An 18668-nucleotide genomic window follows, 5' to 3' on the forward strand; every position below is an offset into this window, starting at 1 on the left:
TGAGACGGAGTCTACAACCCACACAAGTGGCTCAGGTAGTGCAGCTCATCCAGGATGGCACATCAATGCGAGCTGTGGCAAAAAGGTTTGCTGTGTCTGTCAGCGTAGTGTCCAGAGCATGCAGGCGCTACCAGGAGACAGGCCAGTACATCAGGAGACGTGGAGGAGACCGTAGGAGGGCAACAACCCAGCAGCAGGACCGCTACCTCCGCCTTTGTGCAAGGAGGTGCACTGCCAGAGCCCTGCAAAATGACCTCCAGCAGGCCACAAATGTGCATGTGTCAGCATATGGTCTCACAAGGGGTCTGAGGATCTCATCTCGGTACCTAATGGCAGTCAGGCTACCTCTGGCGAGCACATGGAGGGCTGTGCGGCCCCACAAAGAAATGCCACCCCACACCATGACTGACCCACCGCCAAACCGGTCATGCTGGAGGATGTTGCAGGCAGCAGAACGTTCTCCACGGCGTCTCCAGAGTCTGTCACGTCTGTCACATGTGCTCAGTGTGAACCTGCTTTCATCTGTGAAGAGCACAGGAAGCCAGTGGCGAATTTGCCAATCTTGGTGTTCTCTGGCAAATGCCAAACGTCCTGCACGGTGTTGGGCTGTAAGCACAACCCCCACCTGTGGACGTCGGGCCCTCATACCACCCTCATGGAGTCTGTTTCTGACCGTTTGAGCAGACACATGCACATGTGGCCTGCTGGAGGTCATTTTGCAGGGCTCTGACAGTGCACCTCCTTGCACAAAGGCGGAGGTAGCAGTCCTGCTGCTGGGTTGTTGCTTTCCTACGGCCTCCTCCACGTCTCCTGATGTACTGGCCTGTCTCCTGGTAGCGCCTCCATGCTCTGGACACTACGCTGACAGACACAGCAAACCTTCTTGCCACAGCTCGCATTGATGTACCATCCTGGATGAGCTGCACTACCTGAGCCACTTGTGTGGGTTGTAGACTCCGTCTCATGCTACCACTAGAGTGAAAGCACCGCCAGCATTCAAAAGTGACCAAAACATCAGCCAGGAAGCATAGGAACTGAGAAGTGGTCTGTGGTCACCACCTGCAGAACCATTCCTTTTTTGGGGGTGTCTTACTAATTGCCTATAATTTCCACCTTTTGTCTATTCCATTTGCACAACAGCATGTGAAATTTATTGTCAATCAGTGTTGCTTCCTAAGTGGACAGTTTGATTTCACAGAAGTGTGATTGACTTGGAGTTACATTGTGTTGTTTAAGTGTTCCCTTTATTTTTTTGAGCAGTGTATATATATATATAAAATATAATTTTTTGTTTAACAATCTATATAGATGTTTTGATATGGCGTGTCTGATTCTGTACATTGAGATGCTCATGCGTTAACTTTTCCAAACATCACAGACTGATTCATTGCCCTAAGGGGTGAGAGGTGTAGTGCCGACAGTACCTGCAGGTGTGGGGTCCAGCGAAAAGCCCTGGGGTCGTATCTGTGGACCGGGGGCTGTGGAGGTCAATGACTCCTGAAAAGTCTCTGTTCTCTCCTCTGCTGCTGCTGCTCCTCCACTAATCTCCTCTTTCACCACATCGTCATCCAGCACCTCCTCCATGGCTCTCTCCAGCTGTTCGTTCCCATTGCAGGACATCTGAGGAAAGGAAGGGATTGAGAGGCGAAACCCTGTGTAGAGTAATCTGCAGTCTCAGCCACTGCCTGTCACCAAGGGAATACCCCAAGGCTAAATTCTAGGCCCCACGCTCTTCTCAATTTACATCAACAACATAGCTCAGGCAGTAGGAAGCTCTCTCATTCATTTATATGCAGATGATACAGTCTTATACTCAGCTGGCCCCTTTCTGGATGATGTGCTAAATGCTCTACAACAAAGCTTTCTTAGTGTCCAACAAGCTTTCTCTACCCTTAACCTTGTTCTGAACACCTCCAAAACAAAGGTCATGTGGTTTGGTAAGAAGAATGCCACTCTTCCCACACGTGTTATTACTACCTCCTGAGGGTTTAGAGCTTGAGGGAGTCACCTCGTACAAGTACTTGAGAGTATGGCTAGACGGTGCACTGTCCTTCACATATCAAAGCTGCAGGCTAAAGTTAAATCTAGACTTGGTTTCGTCTATCGTAATCACTCCTCTTTCACCCCAGCTGCCAAACTAACCCTGATTCAGATGACCATCCTTCCCATGCTAGATTACGGATACATCATTTATAGATCGGCAGGTAAGGGTGCTCTCGAGCGGCTAGATGTTCTTTACCATTCGGCCATCAGATTTGCCACCAATGCTCCTTATAGAACATCACTGCACTCTATACTCCTCTGTAAACTGGTCATCTCTGTATACCCGTCGCAAGACCCACTGGTTGATGCTTATTAATAAAACCCTCTTAGGCCTCACTCCCTCCTATCTGAGATATCTACTGCTGCCCTCCTCCTCAACATTCAACACCCATTCTGCCAGTCACATTATGTTAAAGGTCCCCAAAGCAAACACATCCCTGGGTCGCTCCTCTTTTCAATACGCTCCAGCTAGCAACTGGAACGAGCTGCAACAAACACTCAAACTGGACAGTTTCATCTCAATCTCTTCATTCAAAGACTCAATCATGGACACTCTTACTGACAGTTGTGGCTGCTTTGTGTGATGTATTGTTGTCTCTACCTTCTTGTCCTTTGTGCTGTTGTCTGTGCCCAATGATGTTTGTACCATGTTTTGTGCTGCTACTATGTTGTGTTGCTACCATGTTGTTGTTATGTTGCTGCCTTGCTATGTTGTTGTCTTAGGTCTCTCTTTATGTTGTGTTGTCTCTCTTGTTGTGATGCGTGTTTGGTCCTATATTTATATTGTATTTATTTATTCATTTTAATCCCAGGCCCCCGTCCCCGCAGGAGGCCTTTTGCCTTTTGGTAGGACGTCATTGTAGATAAGAATTTGTTCTTAACTGACTTGCCTAGTTAAATAAAGGTTAAATAACAATTAAATAAAAATAGTGTGTGAACTAGCCTGGCTTTCAGAAGAGACAGTTGCTTTCTAGTAGAGCAATTAATTATACCAGTAATCAATAGAAGTAATCAGTTTGTTATAATTACGTGTGTGTGCGTGCATGTTTTGTCTATGTGACTGATCAAATTAATAGATAAGTGTGTGAGTGTTGTGGCGGAGACCCACCTTGAGTCTGGGCTTGCCCTCTGAGCCCGAGGGGGATCCTCCGGCGGACGGCTGCACCAGCACAAACTCCTCGCTGGTGACGGTGGCCACGGATTCAGTAGAGCCGCTCACTTTGCCCAGAGAGGAGGTGTCGTCCATGGTTAGCCAGGAGCCCCAGGGGCCAGCGCTCTGCCCCTCTGTTCGCTGCTTCGCCTTACAGTGTCCTTCTGCTCAGCCTCCTGCTGCTGCAGCCCTGGATGAAACACACAACACATGCATTTCAGTACAGTTGGATTGTAATTGTGGTATAGAAAGCATATAGCCTAGGCCTAGCCTACATAGGTCTAACATTACACATTTAAGAAGGGAGTAACTTTCCAGTTTGTCACATCATGACAGTATCTAGTGAAGAAGCATTATCAAATGAATTGCCAATTATTACCTTACAGGACTAACCAAGATGCTAGAAATACAGATCAAACGAGACTCACTGAATCATATTAAAAGTGAACGGGCCAATTTGACAAGTCATCCCACAAATCAACAGTCACCTAGGGAAAGGCCTAATTTAAAACTGGAGTGGAGGGCAGAGTACCCAAGCCTGTCATTTCAGTCCCTCAAAGCCCTATATCTGAAATAGACATTGTCGATTCAGCAGTCAAATTACACCTAGGTCTAACGTTTGCTGACCTCAAAACTCACTGAAGTAAACCTATCAGTTTAACCAAATCAGGCCTTGGCTCCTCACTTTGTTTTGAAGATGTAGAGGATGTAGAGGACTGCATCGTTATTTTCTGCTCTTACAAGAGCTGTAGGATAAACATAGCTTGTGATAGCCTTGTTGTTTATCCTGACACTCACATCTTGACAAGATCAAATCAAACCTGTTCCGGGTGACCGAGGTTTTGGCTGAGCGTCAGTGGTATCGCCCACAAGAGTTATGATCTGAATACGCTGCCGAGAGACAGTGCACTGACGGAGTAAAAAGCTATTTCAAGTCTGTAACTTGCTTTACAGTAATTCCAAAGACCAAGCAGGAATAGGCTTTTAGAGAAATGCTGAACCAAAACGTTACACAGCCTAATGTATAAAAAAAACAAAAGACATCTCATACGAAGCTTATCAAGACTACGAGCCGTGGTCTCATTCTGTAGTCGTGACCTTAGGCTGGTTGTTCAACTCAAAGACCTGTTACGGTGCCTGTTGAATGAAAAGCAGTGCTGTTCTAATACAAAGACCTTCTTCTGAAGACATATTTACCTTGAAATTCAGCAGACGCAGCGACAGCCAAGAGTTGTTATTAGCCTGGCAGAGTGAAGCTACTTGGTTGCTTGTTTGCTAACAAGTTTGCTAGCCAGTAGCCACCTAGGCCAACCCAAGTGTAACATGTGGAATAGGCTAGCCTATGTGAAGTGAGTGGATCCTTAACCCTTACTGGTGAAAGAGAAAGCACACACACCCACCACTGTGGCTGCAGAGTCATGTGCTCCCATCACACTCATTCAATTACATCCATTACAAACTGCAGAGGGGTAAAAGGATGAATGTTCCCAGTTATTCGCAATTAAAGTACAGAGATTCTGAAAAGATTTGACTAGGCCTAACCTATATCAAAATGCTGTAGGTATTCAGTGCTCAACTGTTACAGCAGTGTGACAGGTTAGGACAACTCGATTTACTCTTATAGAACGTTAGGAACAGTTACAAGCAATGTAACCTGTAGGCCTGCCTCTTATCTGTGACTGTGTTGCCATTGTTATGCTCAGCACAAGTATAGAGAGTGAAAGGGTTTTGGCACTGCCATTGACCAGTCCTACATTTTGCCCTGGAAGTTTTAGCAAACAATTCACTTTCACATGATCTGTCAAGGCTACTCACTCACACATTTTTTTTTAAAGACAGGGTTGTATGTGCAGGGCTCTACAGTGTGCCCATTTTACTTGCATACTACGCACCTTAAAAATTTTCTGCGAGATATGGAATGTTAATTTAGGAGCACCAGTGCGCCTAGAAAAATGATGCGTTCTAGCTTTCTTACTTCAACTATCTTTCATTGTGGTCCCAAATGTATTTTTGTGCGCTTCAAATGTTTCTACTTAGGTACACACGTGCTCCTTGTAAAGAAAGTCTGCATGGTGCCCTGATGATATTAGGCTCGTCTTTAGACCGTTGGCTTCCTCTGTAGGCCTAGTTTTAAACTTGTCTGTGTGGTTACCTGAACTAACAGCTTCACATGTTCACTCACATTCATTACTGCACACACAGTAGTGATAAGCTATCTAGAGGGTAAAATCCAGTCCTAGCCTATGATACAGTAGGCCAACTACCCATCGTACACTACAGTTTAGGCCTATACTTAGGGAGTGGTGAAAACAATTGACATCAATAGACCTTACCACATAAGACAACACTTGAGCCATTTAACTAGTCTAACTGGTTGTGTGGGCAGAGGTTTCCCTTCAGTTTCTGCCTTACAGGTGAAACTGCCTCCTTGTACTGCCCCAATAAGACAAGAAGCTCTAAACCCATAACGTTCATCGGTTAATCATACGTTACACCCATTAGGCTAAGTGTTGATCATTAGGTAAGCTAGATCATTCAATGATAGCCCACGCTTCAAATGCACATGACTAATACAGCAAGGCAGCCATAGTTGCAAGTACAGGGACAAATTATACAAAGATTAGTCATCTAGCCTAAACATTTCACTCTGTTTTGGTTATCAGAGCAAAAGAATACCCAAGAGTTCCTTAACTGGCGGCCAGCAGGCCGAATTTGGCCCCTGGGTGGTTTTATTTGGCTTTCGTCTAAAACGATTGTGCTGATCCATCTAGGTTACTCAAGGCAAGTATAAATCATTTTAGGTGGAGCAACAACTTCATTGGCCTTGCATCTCCATCCAGTTATTTATATATATCACATTTACCTTTATTTAACTAGGCAAGTCAGTTAAGATCAAATTCTTATTTACAATGACATCCTACCAAAAGGCAAAAGGCCTCCTGCGGGGAAGGGGGCCTGGGATTAAAAATAAGTTTTAAAAATATAGGACAAAACACTCATCACAACAAGAGAGACAACACTACATAAAGAGAGACCTAAAACAACAACATAGCAAGGCAACATAACATGACAACAACATGGTAGCAGCACAAAACATGGTACAAACATTATTGGGCACAGACAACAGCACAAAGGGCAAGAAGGTAGAGACAACAATACATCACACAAAGCAGCCACAACTGTCAGTAAGTGTCCATGATTGAGTCATTAAATGAAGAGATTGAGATGAAACTGTCCAGTTTGAGTGTTTGTTGCAGCTCGTTCCAGTCGCAGCTCGTTCCGGTCGCTAGCTGCAGCGAACTGAAAAGTGGAGCGACCCAGGGATGTGTGAGCTTTGGAGATCTTTATCAGAATGTGACTGGCAGAACGGGTGTTGTATGTGGAGGATCAGGGCTGCAGAAGATATCTCGGGCTGCAGAAGATATCTCAGATAGGGAGTGAGGCCTAAGAGGGTTTTATTAATAAGCATCAACCAGTGGGTCTTGTGACGGGTATACAGAGATGACCAGTTTACAGAGGAGTATAGAGTGTAGTGATGTGTCCTATAAGGAGCATTAGTGGCAAATCTGATGGCCGAATGATACAGAACATCTAGCCGCTTGAGAGCACCCTTACCTGCCGATCTATAAATGATGTCTCCGTAATCTAGCATGGGTAGGATGGTCATCTGAATCAGGGTTAGTTTGGCAGCTGGGGTGAAAGAGGAGCGATTACGATAGAGGAAACAAAGTCTAGATTAAACCTTAGCCTGCAGCTTTGATATGTGCTGAGAGAAGGTCAGTGCACCATCTAGCCATACTCTCAAGTACTTGTACGAGGTGACTACCTCAAGCTCTAAACCCTCAGAGGTAGTAATAACACCTGTGGGAAGAGGGGCATTCTTCTTACCAAACCACATGACCTTTGTTTTGGAGGTGTTCAGAACAAGGTTACGGGTAGAGAAAGCTTATTGGACACTAATATCAGACCCAAACCGGACGCCATCATGTGCAAATTGATTTTGTCCCCCCCACACCAAACGCGATCACGACACACAGGTTGAAATATCAAAAACTCTGAACCAATTATATTAATTTGGGGACAGGTCAAAAAGCATTAAACATTTATGGCAATTTAGCTAGCTAATTTGTCCTATATAGCTAGCTTGCTGTTGCTAGCTAATTTGTCCTGGGATATAAATGTTGAGTTGTTATTATAGCTGAAATGCACAAGGTCCTCTATTCTGACAATTAATCCACACATAAAACGATCATGGTTTCTAGTCATCTCTCCTCTTTCCAGGCTTTTTCTTCTTTGGACTTTATATGGCGATTGGCATATAAACTTTCATAGTATTACCACGACGACCGACCGAACTCAGTTCATGAGTTCGTGGGTATCTGCTTCTATAAACCAATGAGGAGATGGGAGAGGCAGAACTTGCACCGCGTTCAGTGTCACAAATAGAACTGACTTCTATTTTAGCGCTTGGCAACGCAGATGCTTGTTGGCAAGCGCTCAATGATTGAATAACATGTATGTGTATAAATGGATGAGAGCTTCCTGCTGCCTGAGCTATGTTGATATAAATTGAGAAGCAAGTGGGGCCTAGCATCGAGCCTTGGGACACTCCCTTGGTGATAGGCAGTAGCTCTCTCTTTGAGAGAGGTAGTTAGCAAACCAGGCCAAAGACCCCAATACTCCTTAGTCGGCCCACAAGAATTAAATGGTCTACCGTAACAAAACCTTTGGCCAAGTCAATAAAAATAGCAGCACAATATTGCTTAGAATCAAGGGCAATGGTGACATCATTGAGGACCTTTAAGGTTGCAGTGACACATCCATAACCTGAGCAGAAACCAGATTGCACACCCAAGACAATACTATAGACATCAAGAAAGCCAGTCAGTTGATTATTGACAATTTCTTCCAACACTTTTGATAAACAGGGCAAAATAGAAAAAGGCCTATAACAGTTAGGATCAACTTGATCTATGGATGGGTAAAGTCTGTCTAAAGCCCTACAGCCCGGGGCTATGACATCATCCTGAGTTCCTGTGGAGAGCGAGGCTTGCTGCTTGGTTACAGCAACTGGTGACAGCAACTTTCCTGCCTCTGGGAAATAAGTTGCAGTGCAGTGGGGTACACACAGGCCTGTCACTTCTGCATGGCCTGCCTGACACCAGTTGACTAAGAGTGCATCTTCTAGCTAGAAAACCGGGTGAGAAACAGAAACCTCAGAAGGAAAGGAAGAGGGTAGACAGACTGAGTAAGCATTTGAGCCCTGCATGTAGCTTTTCTCCAAGCAGCGTTTTTGCTTCCAAAGAATATCAAACTAGTTCTGCTAGGCCCATGTACTTATAAATAGCTGAATTAGGGTACCATTTTTAGTTTTAGGTTAGACTACATAATGTTGAGACCTCCCTAATAATAACTTTTCCACTAGTTTGCACAACATTGTTCAGTCTTTGCTCATGACTTTATACTATATTCCTTGACCAAAGGGATGTTATTTAAGCCTAAACTTGAGTTGTTTGTCTGTGTGTATGAGAGAGGCACTTTGCAAATGTGGTTAACACTTAAAGGGATACTTCAAGATGTTGGCAATAAAGCCCTTTATCTACTTCCCCAGAGTCAGACGAACTCATTTATACGTCTCTGCATGCAGTTAGAATTAAGCAGCTAACTAGAGTTAACGCAATTTCCAACTAGCATGCTAGTAGATACCATAGACTTCAAGTCATTGCGCTAATGCTAGTTAGCATTAGCTTGCAAAACAACCTCCAACTTTATTTATACTGGATGCAGATACATAAAAACAGTATCGATGAGTTCATCTGACTCTGGGGAAGTAGATAAAGGGCTTCATTACCAAAATCACGAAGTACCCCTTTAAAACGCAAAAACATCAGGTGCTGCAGAAGTGTGAAACTACAGTACAGTAGCTAGATGTCTCATGTTCAGTAGAATAAACAACTCCACTACTGTATTTGTTCTTCTGGTATAAGGTCACTAAGACTTGTGAAATAAGGTTGTATGCACTACCTGATACAGTCAGGGTGCTGAGGTAGCCCTATAGAGCTTGCCGTCCCTCATGTATACAGTTAATAACAGTAAGTACAGTTCTTATACAGTAACATTCTGTCTTAGCTCATAACATTGGAGAAGAGTTCTAGTTAAGGATGAGGCAAATGACTACCTGTTTAGCACCATGAGTTCCACATTGGAAGGTATGTACGTAATCTATAGACTGTTCTGATTAGGAGGTCCTCGTTTGCGTCGGCGAGCAGTGCACAATAAATAACTATATCCAATTGTTAGATGCTAACAATTGGATTGCCCCCTCCAAATAAAAAACAAACATGGATGTCAATGTCTGCACGCATACGCTTCACACTGTCCATATTGCGAGGCTGAATAGCTAAGACAAACTGGTGTGAAACACAAAAAGATGTGCGTGCAAAGCGAGAACAGCATGGAATCCATGTTTGGTTTGGATATAATTAATTATTTCATGGGCACTGCTCTGTGATGCAAACAAGGACCTCCTAATCAGAACCATCTAACGATGACGGATATAGGCTCGGATGTGGGAAAAGTACTACATACTATTAGTTTATTTTACTATACTGTAAATTAATGGTATCCTTTCAGTTGAGCGTACTTGCACTTCGCCTGTCTACCGGAAGTTAATGCTGTTGCTATGCAACGTCTGCTCGCTTGTTAGCATAGCAAATTACTAGCTAGACATTTTACGACTTCGGGTGTGTTATTAAAGTAAATCTGGAGTGCCAGAGTGCGCTCTGGGCATTTGTAAATTCAGAGCATTTTCAGATTGTTCGTTTGTAAATTCAGAACCGCTTCGCTCCAGGAGCGTTCAGAGCGCACACTGCCAGGCAGTCACAAGCCAACTGGCTAACTGGCTAGCTACTTCCAGACACAAATGAGAGAACACCTCACTCTGACCATTTTACTCGCCATAGCAGAGCTGGTTAGGCTGTTTTCAAGAGTGTTGGTGACTGTAACTGTGCTGCTGGCAACAATTTAATTACGCTTTTTTGACGCCGTTTTACAGACACCAGCCATATTCAACTGGTGTTGAGTGTTCATAAATACATCAGTTATTCTGTGCTCTGGCACACCTACTCTCAGACTAGAGTGCTCTGAAATCGTAGTAGATAACCAGAGTGAATTTAAGAACACACCTGTGTGTTCGTAAATTCAACTCCTTAGTTCAACTAAGAATGACGGAAATAATCAAGTCAATAAACATTGGGTAGTTAGAGAGCATATAGCTAATATACTGGCAAGTTCGATGTATTAGTGGCCAAGTATCCTTAGGTAGCTGGCTTACATACCGGTACATATTGCAGTAATGGTATACTGTGCGGTTCGTAAGGATAGCGTAGCTAAGAAATTGTCAGACAACATAATGTGTAAGGTAAATTATTTGAAAAGTCATTACATTGCACAACATTTTCTTAACAGTTGTCATAATTAGTTAAAGCAATGAATTACTATTCACTGTCGTTGGGACTTCGGCTGCATATTTTCCTGAATTTCATCAAATCTGAAAACGATGTGAAGCCACGCCTATTTTCTGAAGAATTGCATTATGGGCCCTAAAACACAAAAATAGCGTCCACTGCTTGTATACTTTGTATTTTGGCGAATGTAGTACGACATCCGGGAACTTTCGGCATACTATATCCATACTATATACTCAATGTAGGTCACAAATAGTACGGTTAGTATGAGTATTCGAACACAGGTATAGATAGCACAGGTGGTCAGCTCGGTCTTCTGTAAACAAGGGCTGTAACATGAAGATATGGCCGTGTGGGAACACTAACCCTATAAAAGGTGTAGTAATTTAATTAACCTTATGATTTCTCGCAGATATTAAAAGATGGCATCTTCGTTCCTTATGTTTTCAAACCCGTACCTTAAGCGATGCATGTTAAGGTTTAGAGCAAGCGTGGGGGACCTTAACAAATGTCCCCCGGGAATAAGACACCTTCATCAATAGGCGCTAACGTTAGCGTCTATACTAAGTTAGATAGCTAGCTAGCCTCTCAAAACTAATAAACTAGCCAGTTAGCTAGCAAGTACTTCGTAGAAAAGCATGCCACAATTGTGAGGTTGCAAGCTAGTGACGTTACATTTTGATGTAGTAGCGAAAATGACAGTTTAACACTTAAGATATCATGCAACGTGAATGTAAAACCAGGCAGTCACAACAGAACTAACGTTAGCGTCATTTGTGAAAGCACACAGGACGTGCCTGCTGGCTATCTGTGCTAGGCACTGAGGAGGTATAAAGAACTAGCTAGCCATGCTAATGGTTTTGCTAACGCTAGCTAGCCTGCGAATGACTCAAAACAGCTCACCCACCAAATGTAAGTGGTGAATACTCGCGCAAGAAATAAAGTAAAAACAAAGTCACAACTAAAATGTCAGTAAGAATATCAAATTGCCATTTTCATCACACGCAATTGTCGAAGCTAAATGTCTTCAGAAGGTAGATAACTTACTTGTTTAGAGTGACCGCCTCCGGAGGAGTAGCTGTCAAGTTGCAGCAGCAAGACAAGCACTGTGAGGCACACCTGTGTGACGCTAGCCACGATAAGGATTTGCCTTAAAAATAAAAGTCCAAATTTGAAAGTGATTCAAACGGATACAAATAGTGGAATCATGCCATATTTGGACTACATAATGCTAAACAACGTCGGAATGTTATATAAATTCAACAAAATACAACAATTAGTTCATTTGACACAAAAGTAAAAATCAGTTGAAATCGCACAGTGGGTGTATTAGACTTTAGAATTGTGTTGTGGGCATACTTACAGTATATGCACTGAACAGCCTAACCTATGGTTGTTGCACACATGAAATGGTGTATCAGCCTACTCCGTGACACTCGCATAGCACAACTGTGAGTTTACACACATATTAGCGTCTTAGCTTTTATTCCAGGAATCACCTTTCCAGTCAGTCCATTGGGTGTATTATTATTATTATACCTTTATTTCAACAAGGAACACTGACTGAGACCAAGGTCTCTTTTACAGCTGTGCCCTGCGTATACATGTTTACAAATACAGTTTAGGTGCAATGATTAAGAAACTTAACAAGACAAACAAAATGATCACAGATAACACAAAAAAATACAACAGCAGATTATTACATTTACACACAGGTTATTCCCCTAACAGCACAATAACTTGCATTACACAAGCAATACAAAAATAAAAATCCTCCAATACATTTTTAAAATGGGCAAGGGGGACAAGAGTCTTAAGTTTAGTCTGCAGGCTATTCCATAGGCAAGGAGTGTAACAGGAAAAGGCAGCCATACCCAACTCTGTGGAAATCGCATGGGCCTCAAGTGTAATCCATGCTTGAGACCTGGTTTTAGGAACTATAATTATAATATTGATAAGTGATGATAAATAAGAAGGTAGTTCAGAAGTGCTTTATAGACAAAACACGAGAGCATGTTGTTCTCGTCTCATGGACAACGAAGTCCAACCCACATTTTGATATAAACCACAGTGGTGAGTTCTGTAGCTAGCACCCGTAATAAACCTAAGTGCGCAATGATAAGTAGCATCCAGCGATTTAGGTGTTGATGCTGTTGTATGCATGTAGATAACATCCCCATAATCTATAACAGACATAAAAGTAGCTTGCACAATTTGTCTTCTATTTGTAGAGGACAAACATGTCCTGTTTCTATAGAGGAAGCCTAGCTTGATTTTTAGCCGTTTACAAAGTTCGTCAATATGCATTTTAAAAGACAGTTTATCATCCAACCATATCTCTAAGTATTTATATGCAGAGACCTGATTAAATTGAGAACCATCTAAGCTCGTAAGTGCAAGTGTATTTTCAACCAACTTTTTGAACCTATTAAAAATCATAAAATGTGTTTTCTTTGCATTTAAAACAAGTTTCAGCTGTATAAAAGACCCTTGTAATATCTTAAAATCTGTCTCCGATAGTGATAATGCTTGGTCAGCCATTTGAAGCGATAGAGTACATGACAGTGTCATCAGCATAAAAATTAATTTGACACTTTCTTATCTCATCACCGATACTGTTTATGTAGAGAGTGAACAGTAATGGACCAAGTATAGAGCCTTGTGGGACCCCATTAACCAACTCCAATGGCTCCGACTGTATGCCGTCGACTCTAACAGCCTGACTTCTATCCTTTAGATAGTCATGAAACCAACAACAAGCAGCCAATCCCAGTCCTATTGACGACAGCTTACCCAAAGGTATCGCATGGTCTATAGTGTCAAAAACTTTAGACAAATCTATGAACAAGGCGGCACAGTACTTTCTATTATCTAGGGCATTAGTAATATCATTTACAACACGTACAGTGGCTGTAATAGTACTGTGTTTAGGTCTGAAGCCAGATTGATTACTAAAAAGAGTATTGTTAACAGTTAAAAAAGTTTCTAGTTGCTTATTCACCAATGACCCTAGAATTTTAGCCAAACAGGAGACCTTAGAGATGGGCCGATAATCATCAAATTCATTACCATCACCTCCCTTGAGGAGTGGTGAAACAACAGCTGTTTTCCAAGATTTAGGAATCTTTCCTACGACAAATGTTTGATTAAAGATATGCGTCACTGCACTAGCAATAATAGGTGCCGCACACTTGAGTAAATATGGATCCAGATTGTCAGCGCCTAATGATTTCTTAGAATCTATAGCAGATAGTGCAGATAAGACCTCATCTTTTGTGAATTTTTGAAAATTAAAAAACGGCTTACTGTTTTCCACATTAGTATTAGGCATTCATGTTGCACTTTATAAACGGTTTGAGGTTTGAGCCCTGAATTCTGATTTGGCTGAAAGCCATGGTATATCAGACTGTATACCACGGGTATGACTAAATGTTTAGTTTCACTGCTCTAATTATGTTTCTAACCAATTTATAATACCAATAAGGCTCCTCTCGGGTTTGTGATATATGGCCAATATACCGCGGCTAAGGGCTGTGTCCAGGCACTCCGCAACAAGAACAGCCCTTAGCCGTGGTATATTGGCCATATACCACACCTCCTCAGGCCTTATTGCTTAGGTATAGCCTAGCCTATGGATGTTGCATAGCCTACTCAATGACACTCACAGAACACAATTCCAGTCAGTCTATTGGTTCTTTTAGTGTCACTGAGTAGGTTGATACTCCATTTCATGGGTGCGACATCCGTAGGTTAGTTAGGCTGTGCAGTGCATTTAAGTATTCCCCAATGCAATTCTGGAGTGTAATACAACCACAGTGCAATTTCAGCAGATTTTTACATTTCTGGTGTCAAATTAACAAATTATCGTTTTTTGTTGAATTTATATAACAGTATTCCGACCTTGTTTAGCATTATCTAGTCCAAATATGGCATTTCCACTTACTCTATTTGTATCCATTTTAAATCACTTTCAATTGGAGACTTTTATTTTGAGGGCGAACCGCAAATTACACTGTTGTGGCTAGCTTCACATATGTGTGAGGTACAGCTCCTCCGCGAGCCCACCGGTTCCATGCACGTTCACCGCGCAGTCACTGCTCCAGGCCCAAGGCACGAGAGCGAGCCCATAGTTTTGGTTTTATTGCACCCGTTTCATTCGAATGTGATGTACTCAGTGGCGATTTTAGCATGTAAATCTTGGTGGGGCAAACAACAAAAATGTTGGGGATGCGTGCCAGCAAAGCAAAAATATATTAATTGCACTATAACGGTGACAAACTGTGCCCACAAACTGTTAGGGCCTACATAAAGCTGTCACCGCCGGCAGTCCCAACACCTTAACACTGCTACACCTGGCTATCAGCGGAGCCTTGTTTGGCAGCAAAACAGTAATTTCAGCCTCATTTACTGCCTTAAAAAAACATAGCTGATATGGCTGACTAGCTCTTACAATATTCTATGATTTCTCTAAAACAGGTTATAGGCTACATGTGCACCACGAAGTCAGAAAAGTAGGTAAAATAAAGAGGGGAAAATAGACAAAATTATTAGGTTGAGGCACAACAGCTTACTACACAACATACACTTAGTATTACTTTCTTAGCCACAGTATACATATCTCCCTGGCATATTACATCATTTATGCAGCAAGACATTTTTGGACTCACCTTGTTGTGCTGTGCTCACTTGATTAGAAAGTTGGCGCAGCAGTCCTTCGTGGGTCATTCTCTGGATTTATGGTTTCAAGACAAATGGGAACTCTGAAAAAAAAAACTAGGTTGAATCATGATGACGTCAGTGATCTTCAGGTCGTAGCTCTAGAAAGAGGCCCAAGTTCCCATACTTACAATTTTGAGTTAGATGACCAATCAGAACGTATTGTCCCAGTAGGAGCAAGTTTTTTCCCCAAAGTTCCCAGTTGTCTTGAACTCATTGAAGTCAGATTTCCCAGTTCCGAGTTAAAGGTTGTTTTGAGCGCGGCAGAAATCATGCTGTATTGACAGCATCGCCAATGTTGAATGTTTATCATTTTAAGCTTGGAAAAGAGACCCTTAAACCCAGAATTGAGACCACACACCCACTCCACTGAATAGCAGGCTAGTGATTGCTTTGCAATGCTTGCAGTTAGCCACTGATTCCTTCCAAACCACTCATTGTTGAATTTGCGATTTCCAGCTTGTGTAATGTTTATATCCAATGGCCGATGAGAACCGATATGTTTTATCTATCATTTATCTACATTATTTCTCTGTATATGACAATGATTAAAAAGGATTTGCCAGTAGATTGTCGACTTCATTCATGATGATCACTGCTAGCTAAGATTTTGAAAGTATGATGTTGACTTGATCAGTCCAATCAAAGCTACTGAAGATATAATGTGATTTGATGTAATTTTATCTGTGGCCAATGATCTTGAGCCTTCTTGGATGGGCACTTCTAATGTAACTCTGTGGCAGCACCCAAGGGGCATGAATTTTCGAGCTGTACCCTTAGTTCTCTTTCAGGTATTCGTTTCGGTGTTTCACTTATGGGATACGCCCCCAGCGTATTCGTCAGAAGCCTTTATTACACTACGCCAGCCATGTCTGGGAAGGGTGTCCCTCCTACCCTATAAAAGGCCCAGGTCTCTGAGTCATTCAAAATCCTCTTCTCATCAGAAAGCTTACCTCGACACGACTGCGTTTTCCAGAAATAACTAAACTGTCCACAGATGTGAGCTCGGGACTGTGCAGTGGTGACAATTTTCCTTTTCCTTCACCATAGCTAAAGGAGGATTATTCAAGGGAGAAACGGGTACAGCTGTGACACAGCTAACTCATTCACAACCAAGTTAGTGTTAGTAAAACGTTTACTGTTGACAGGAGAACAAGAGGAGACAATAGGACGAGGTGGATAATTTTATAATAAGGCCGTTTAATTACATGTAAAGATATCTTAGTAAAATCTTGCAGCAAGGCTCTTTCTGTCTGATTCCTATTGAATCGTCCGGGAAAGAGGCCAGTTTCCAGAATTGTACAGTACTATATAGACAACAAGCAAAGTAGGTAGATCTGCGAGTCCGGCCTTCCGATTGGTCGATCTGGGTCTTGGGTAGTCCTGATCAGGCCTGGTGTCCACGTTCCATTGGTTCCTGAGATAGTTCTTTGTCCTGAGGTCCAACCATGGGTTGGGTGTGTCTGTGTGATTGTCATGGGGGAGGGGAGTTGTGGGTGTCGTGTATATGTCTAATGAGTCCAGCATATGTCCAAGAGAAAGAGGGGGTGTGTATGTTGTGTCAACTATAGCTAATGTTGAGAAGTTGTTAAAACAAGTTACCAATATCTAATACAATTTCTTACATTAGCCGTATCCAAACAGTGACTAGACACTGGAAAAGCTAGCCACCACGCTAGCTATCTTCTTTTTTTTTTACTTTGGCACGAAAGGTTTTTACTAGCTATACCGAGATATCTTTTCTGACCTGTCCTTCGGAAACGGTAGTCGGCTATCACACCGAGAGCCACCGTTGGAGATAGCTAGTGATTAGTGGGTTATCGGACTAGCCTACCACTGCTAGTTTTTTTCTGACAACTAAAAACATAGCATCCAATCTATAGCGACAAAAGTATCTGACACCCCAAAAGAGGAGTAGCTCCCAGCACGAATCTGCTCCTGTGGAAACAAGATATCTGCCAAGGACACCCACTCGGTGTGCTCTGCTTGCCTTGGGCTGCAACATGCACAGGAAGCATTAGACTCCCCCGGCACCTCAGTCGGTGGTGACAGGGTACAGCCCAAAGGGGAGAAGAGACAATGTTCAGATGGATGCTCCTACAAAGCCCCCCTCTTGTCTCACAAACACACCCCAATGTCAGTTCACATTAAAAATGTTCACATTAGCGCAACCAGGCTACAAGCCAAGGGCGCAGTCAGACATGATGTCTCTCACAAAATCAAAACAAACATGGTGCCTCCCTATAACGCCACCAGAGGGAACTACCACTCTTTTTGTGGTGACAGGCCACATAAGCGTGCTCCCGCTACGAGCCAGCCGGACATGCACAGTGCATTGCGGACTTTCGTACACCCTCCACCTGACGGAGGGTGCTGCTAAAACATCTATGGGGGAAAGCTCGGTCAGCCCTCGGAGCGGAGAGAGAATTGGCTGGCATGCGCAGTGTCAAACTGGGTACAGGGCACAATAGACAGGGTGTACAGACTACAATTCGCTGTCACCCCGCCCCGATTCAAGGGGTGCGACCCACGAGGGCAGAACAGTCAACGGGGTGTGGGGACCCCATCTCCGTTCTACTCACATAAACTGCCTGGAACTCCTTGCAGTGTCCCTGGCATTAAAGTCGTTCTTCCCATTTCTGGAGGGTCGTCATGTTCTAGTCAGAACAGACAAATACCACTGTTGTGGCTTACATAAACAGACAAGGGGGACTGGGATCCCCTCACTTACACACTGTCACACAGACTAATTGTGTGGAGCAGTGTGCATCTCCAGTCACGGAGAGCTACTCATGTACCAGGAGTACTGAATCTGGGGGCAGATTTACTTTCCAGGGGGAATCCACTACACAGAGAGTGGAAGCTTCACCCGGAGGTAGCCAATCAGGTGTGGATGCACTTCAGCATTCCAGCAGTGGATCTTTATGCATCAATGGAGAATATTCAGTGTCCACTGTTCTTTTCCCTGAGGGATCGGGATGCATAGATGGGAGTTGGCGCACGAGTGGACACGCATCCTCCTGTCTGCATTCCCCCCACTGGCCCTGATTTCCTCCATCCTAGCCAGGGTGTAGGAGAAGGGGCCATCGCTCATACTAATAGCGCCATATTGGCAGGAGAAAAAGTGGCTAGCAGAGATCACTCAACTACTATGCAGTCATCCGTGGCCCTTCCCCCTGTGTCGGGACCTACTATGCCAGGCGCAAAGGGAGATTTTCCATCATCACCCGGAACGGTTGGCACTCTTGGCCTGGCCCGTGAATGGTTCAACTTGAACACTGCCGGGTTTCCCC

General features: G+C 43.3%; 1 protein-coding gene across 2 annotated transcripts in view; it reads right to left on the reverse strand.

The window, feature by feature from the left end:
* The window catches only part of LOC129811003 (rab GTPase-activating protein 1-like), a 164643-nt gene extending 152844 nt beyond the window's left edge, over positions 1 to 11799 (reverse strand). For both annotated transcript variants that reach the window (XM_055862075.1, XM_055862077.1), the window contains exons 1-3: positions 11707 to 11799; positions 3152 to 3383; positions 1425 to 1620 (exon numbers count right to left, since the gene is read on the reverse strand). In XM_055862075.1, coding sequence (XP_055718050.1) covers positions 1425 to 1620; positions 3152 to 3289 — 334 coding nt within the window. In that variant the 5' untranslated portion in view covers positions 3290 to 3383; positions 11707 to 11799. The remainder of the gene's footprint in view (positions 1 to 1424; positions 1621 to 3151; positions 3384 to 11706) is intronic.
* Between the last annotated feature and the right edge of the window lie 6869 nt (positions 11800 to 18668).

This window comes from Salvelinus fontinalis, chromosome 14 (genome assembly GCF_029448725.1).
Source record: "Salvelinus fontinalis isolate EN_2023a chromosome 14, ASM2944872v1, whole genome shotgun sequence".
Classification (NCBI taxonomy): domain Eukaryota; kingdom Metazoa; phylum Chordata; class Actinopteri; order Salmoniformes; family Salmonidae; genus Salvelinus; species Salvelinus fontinalis.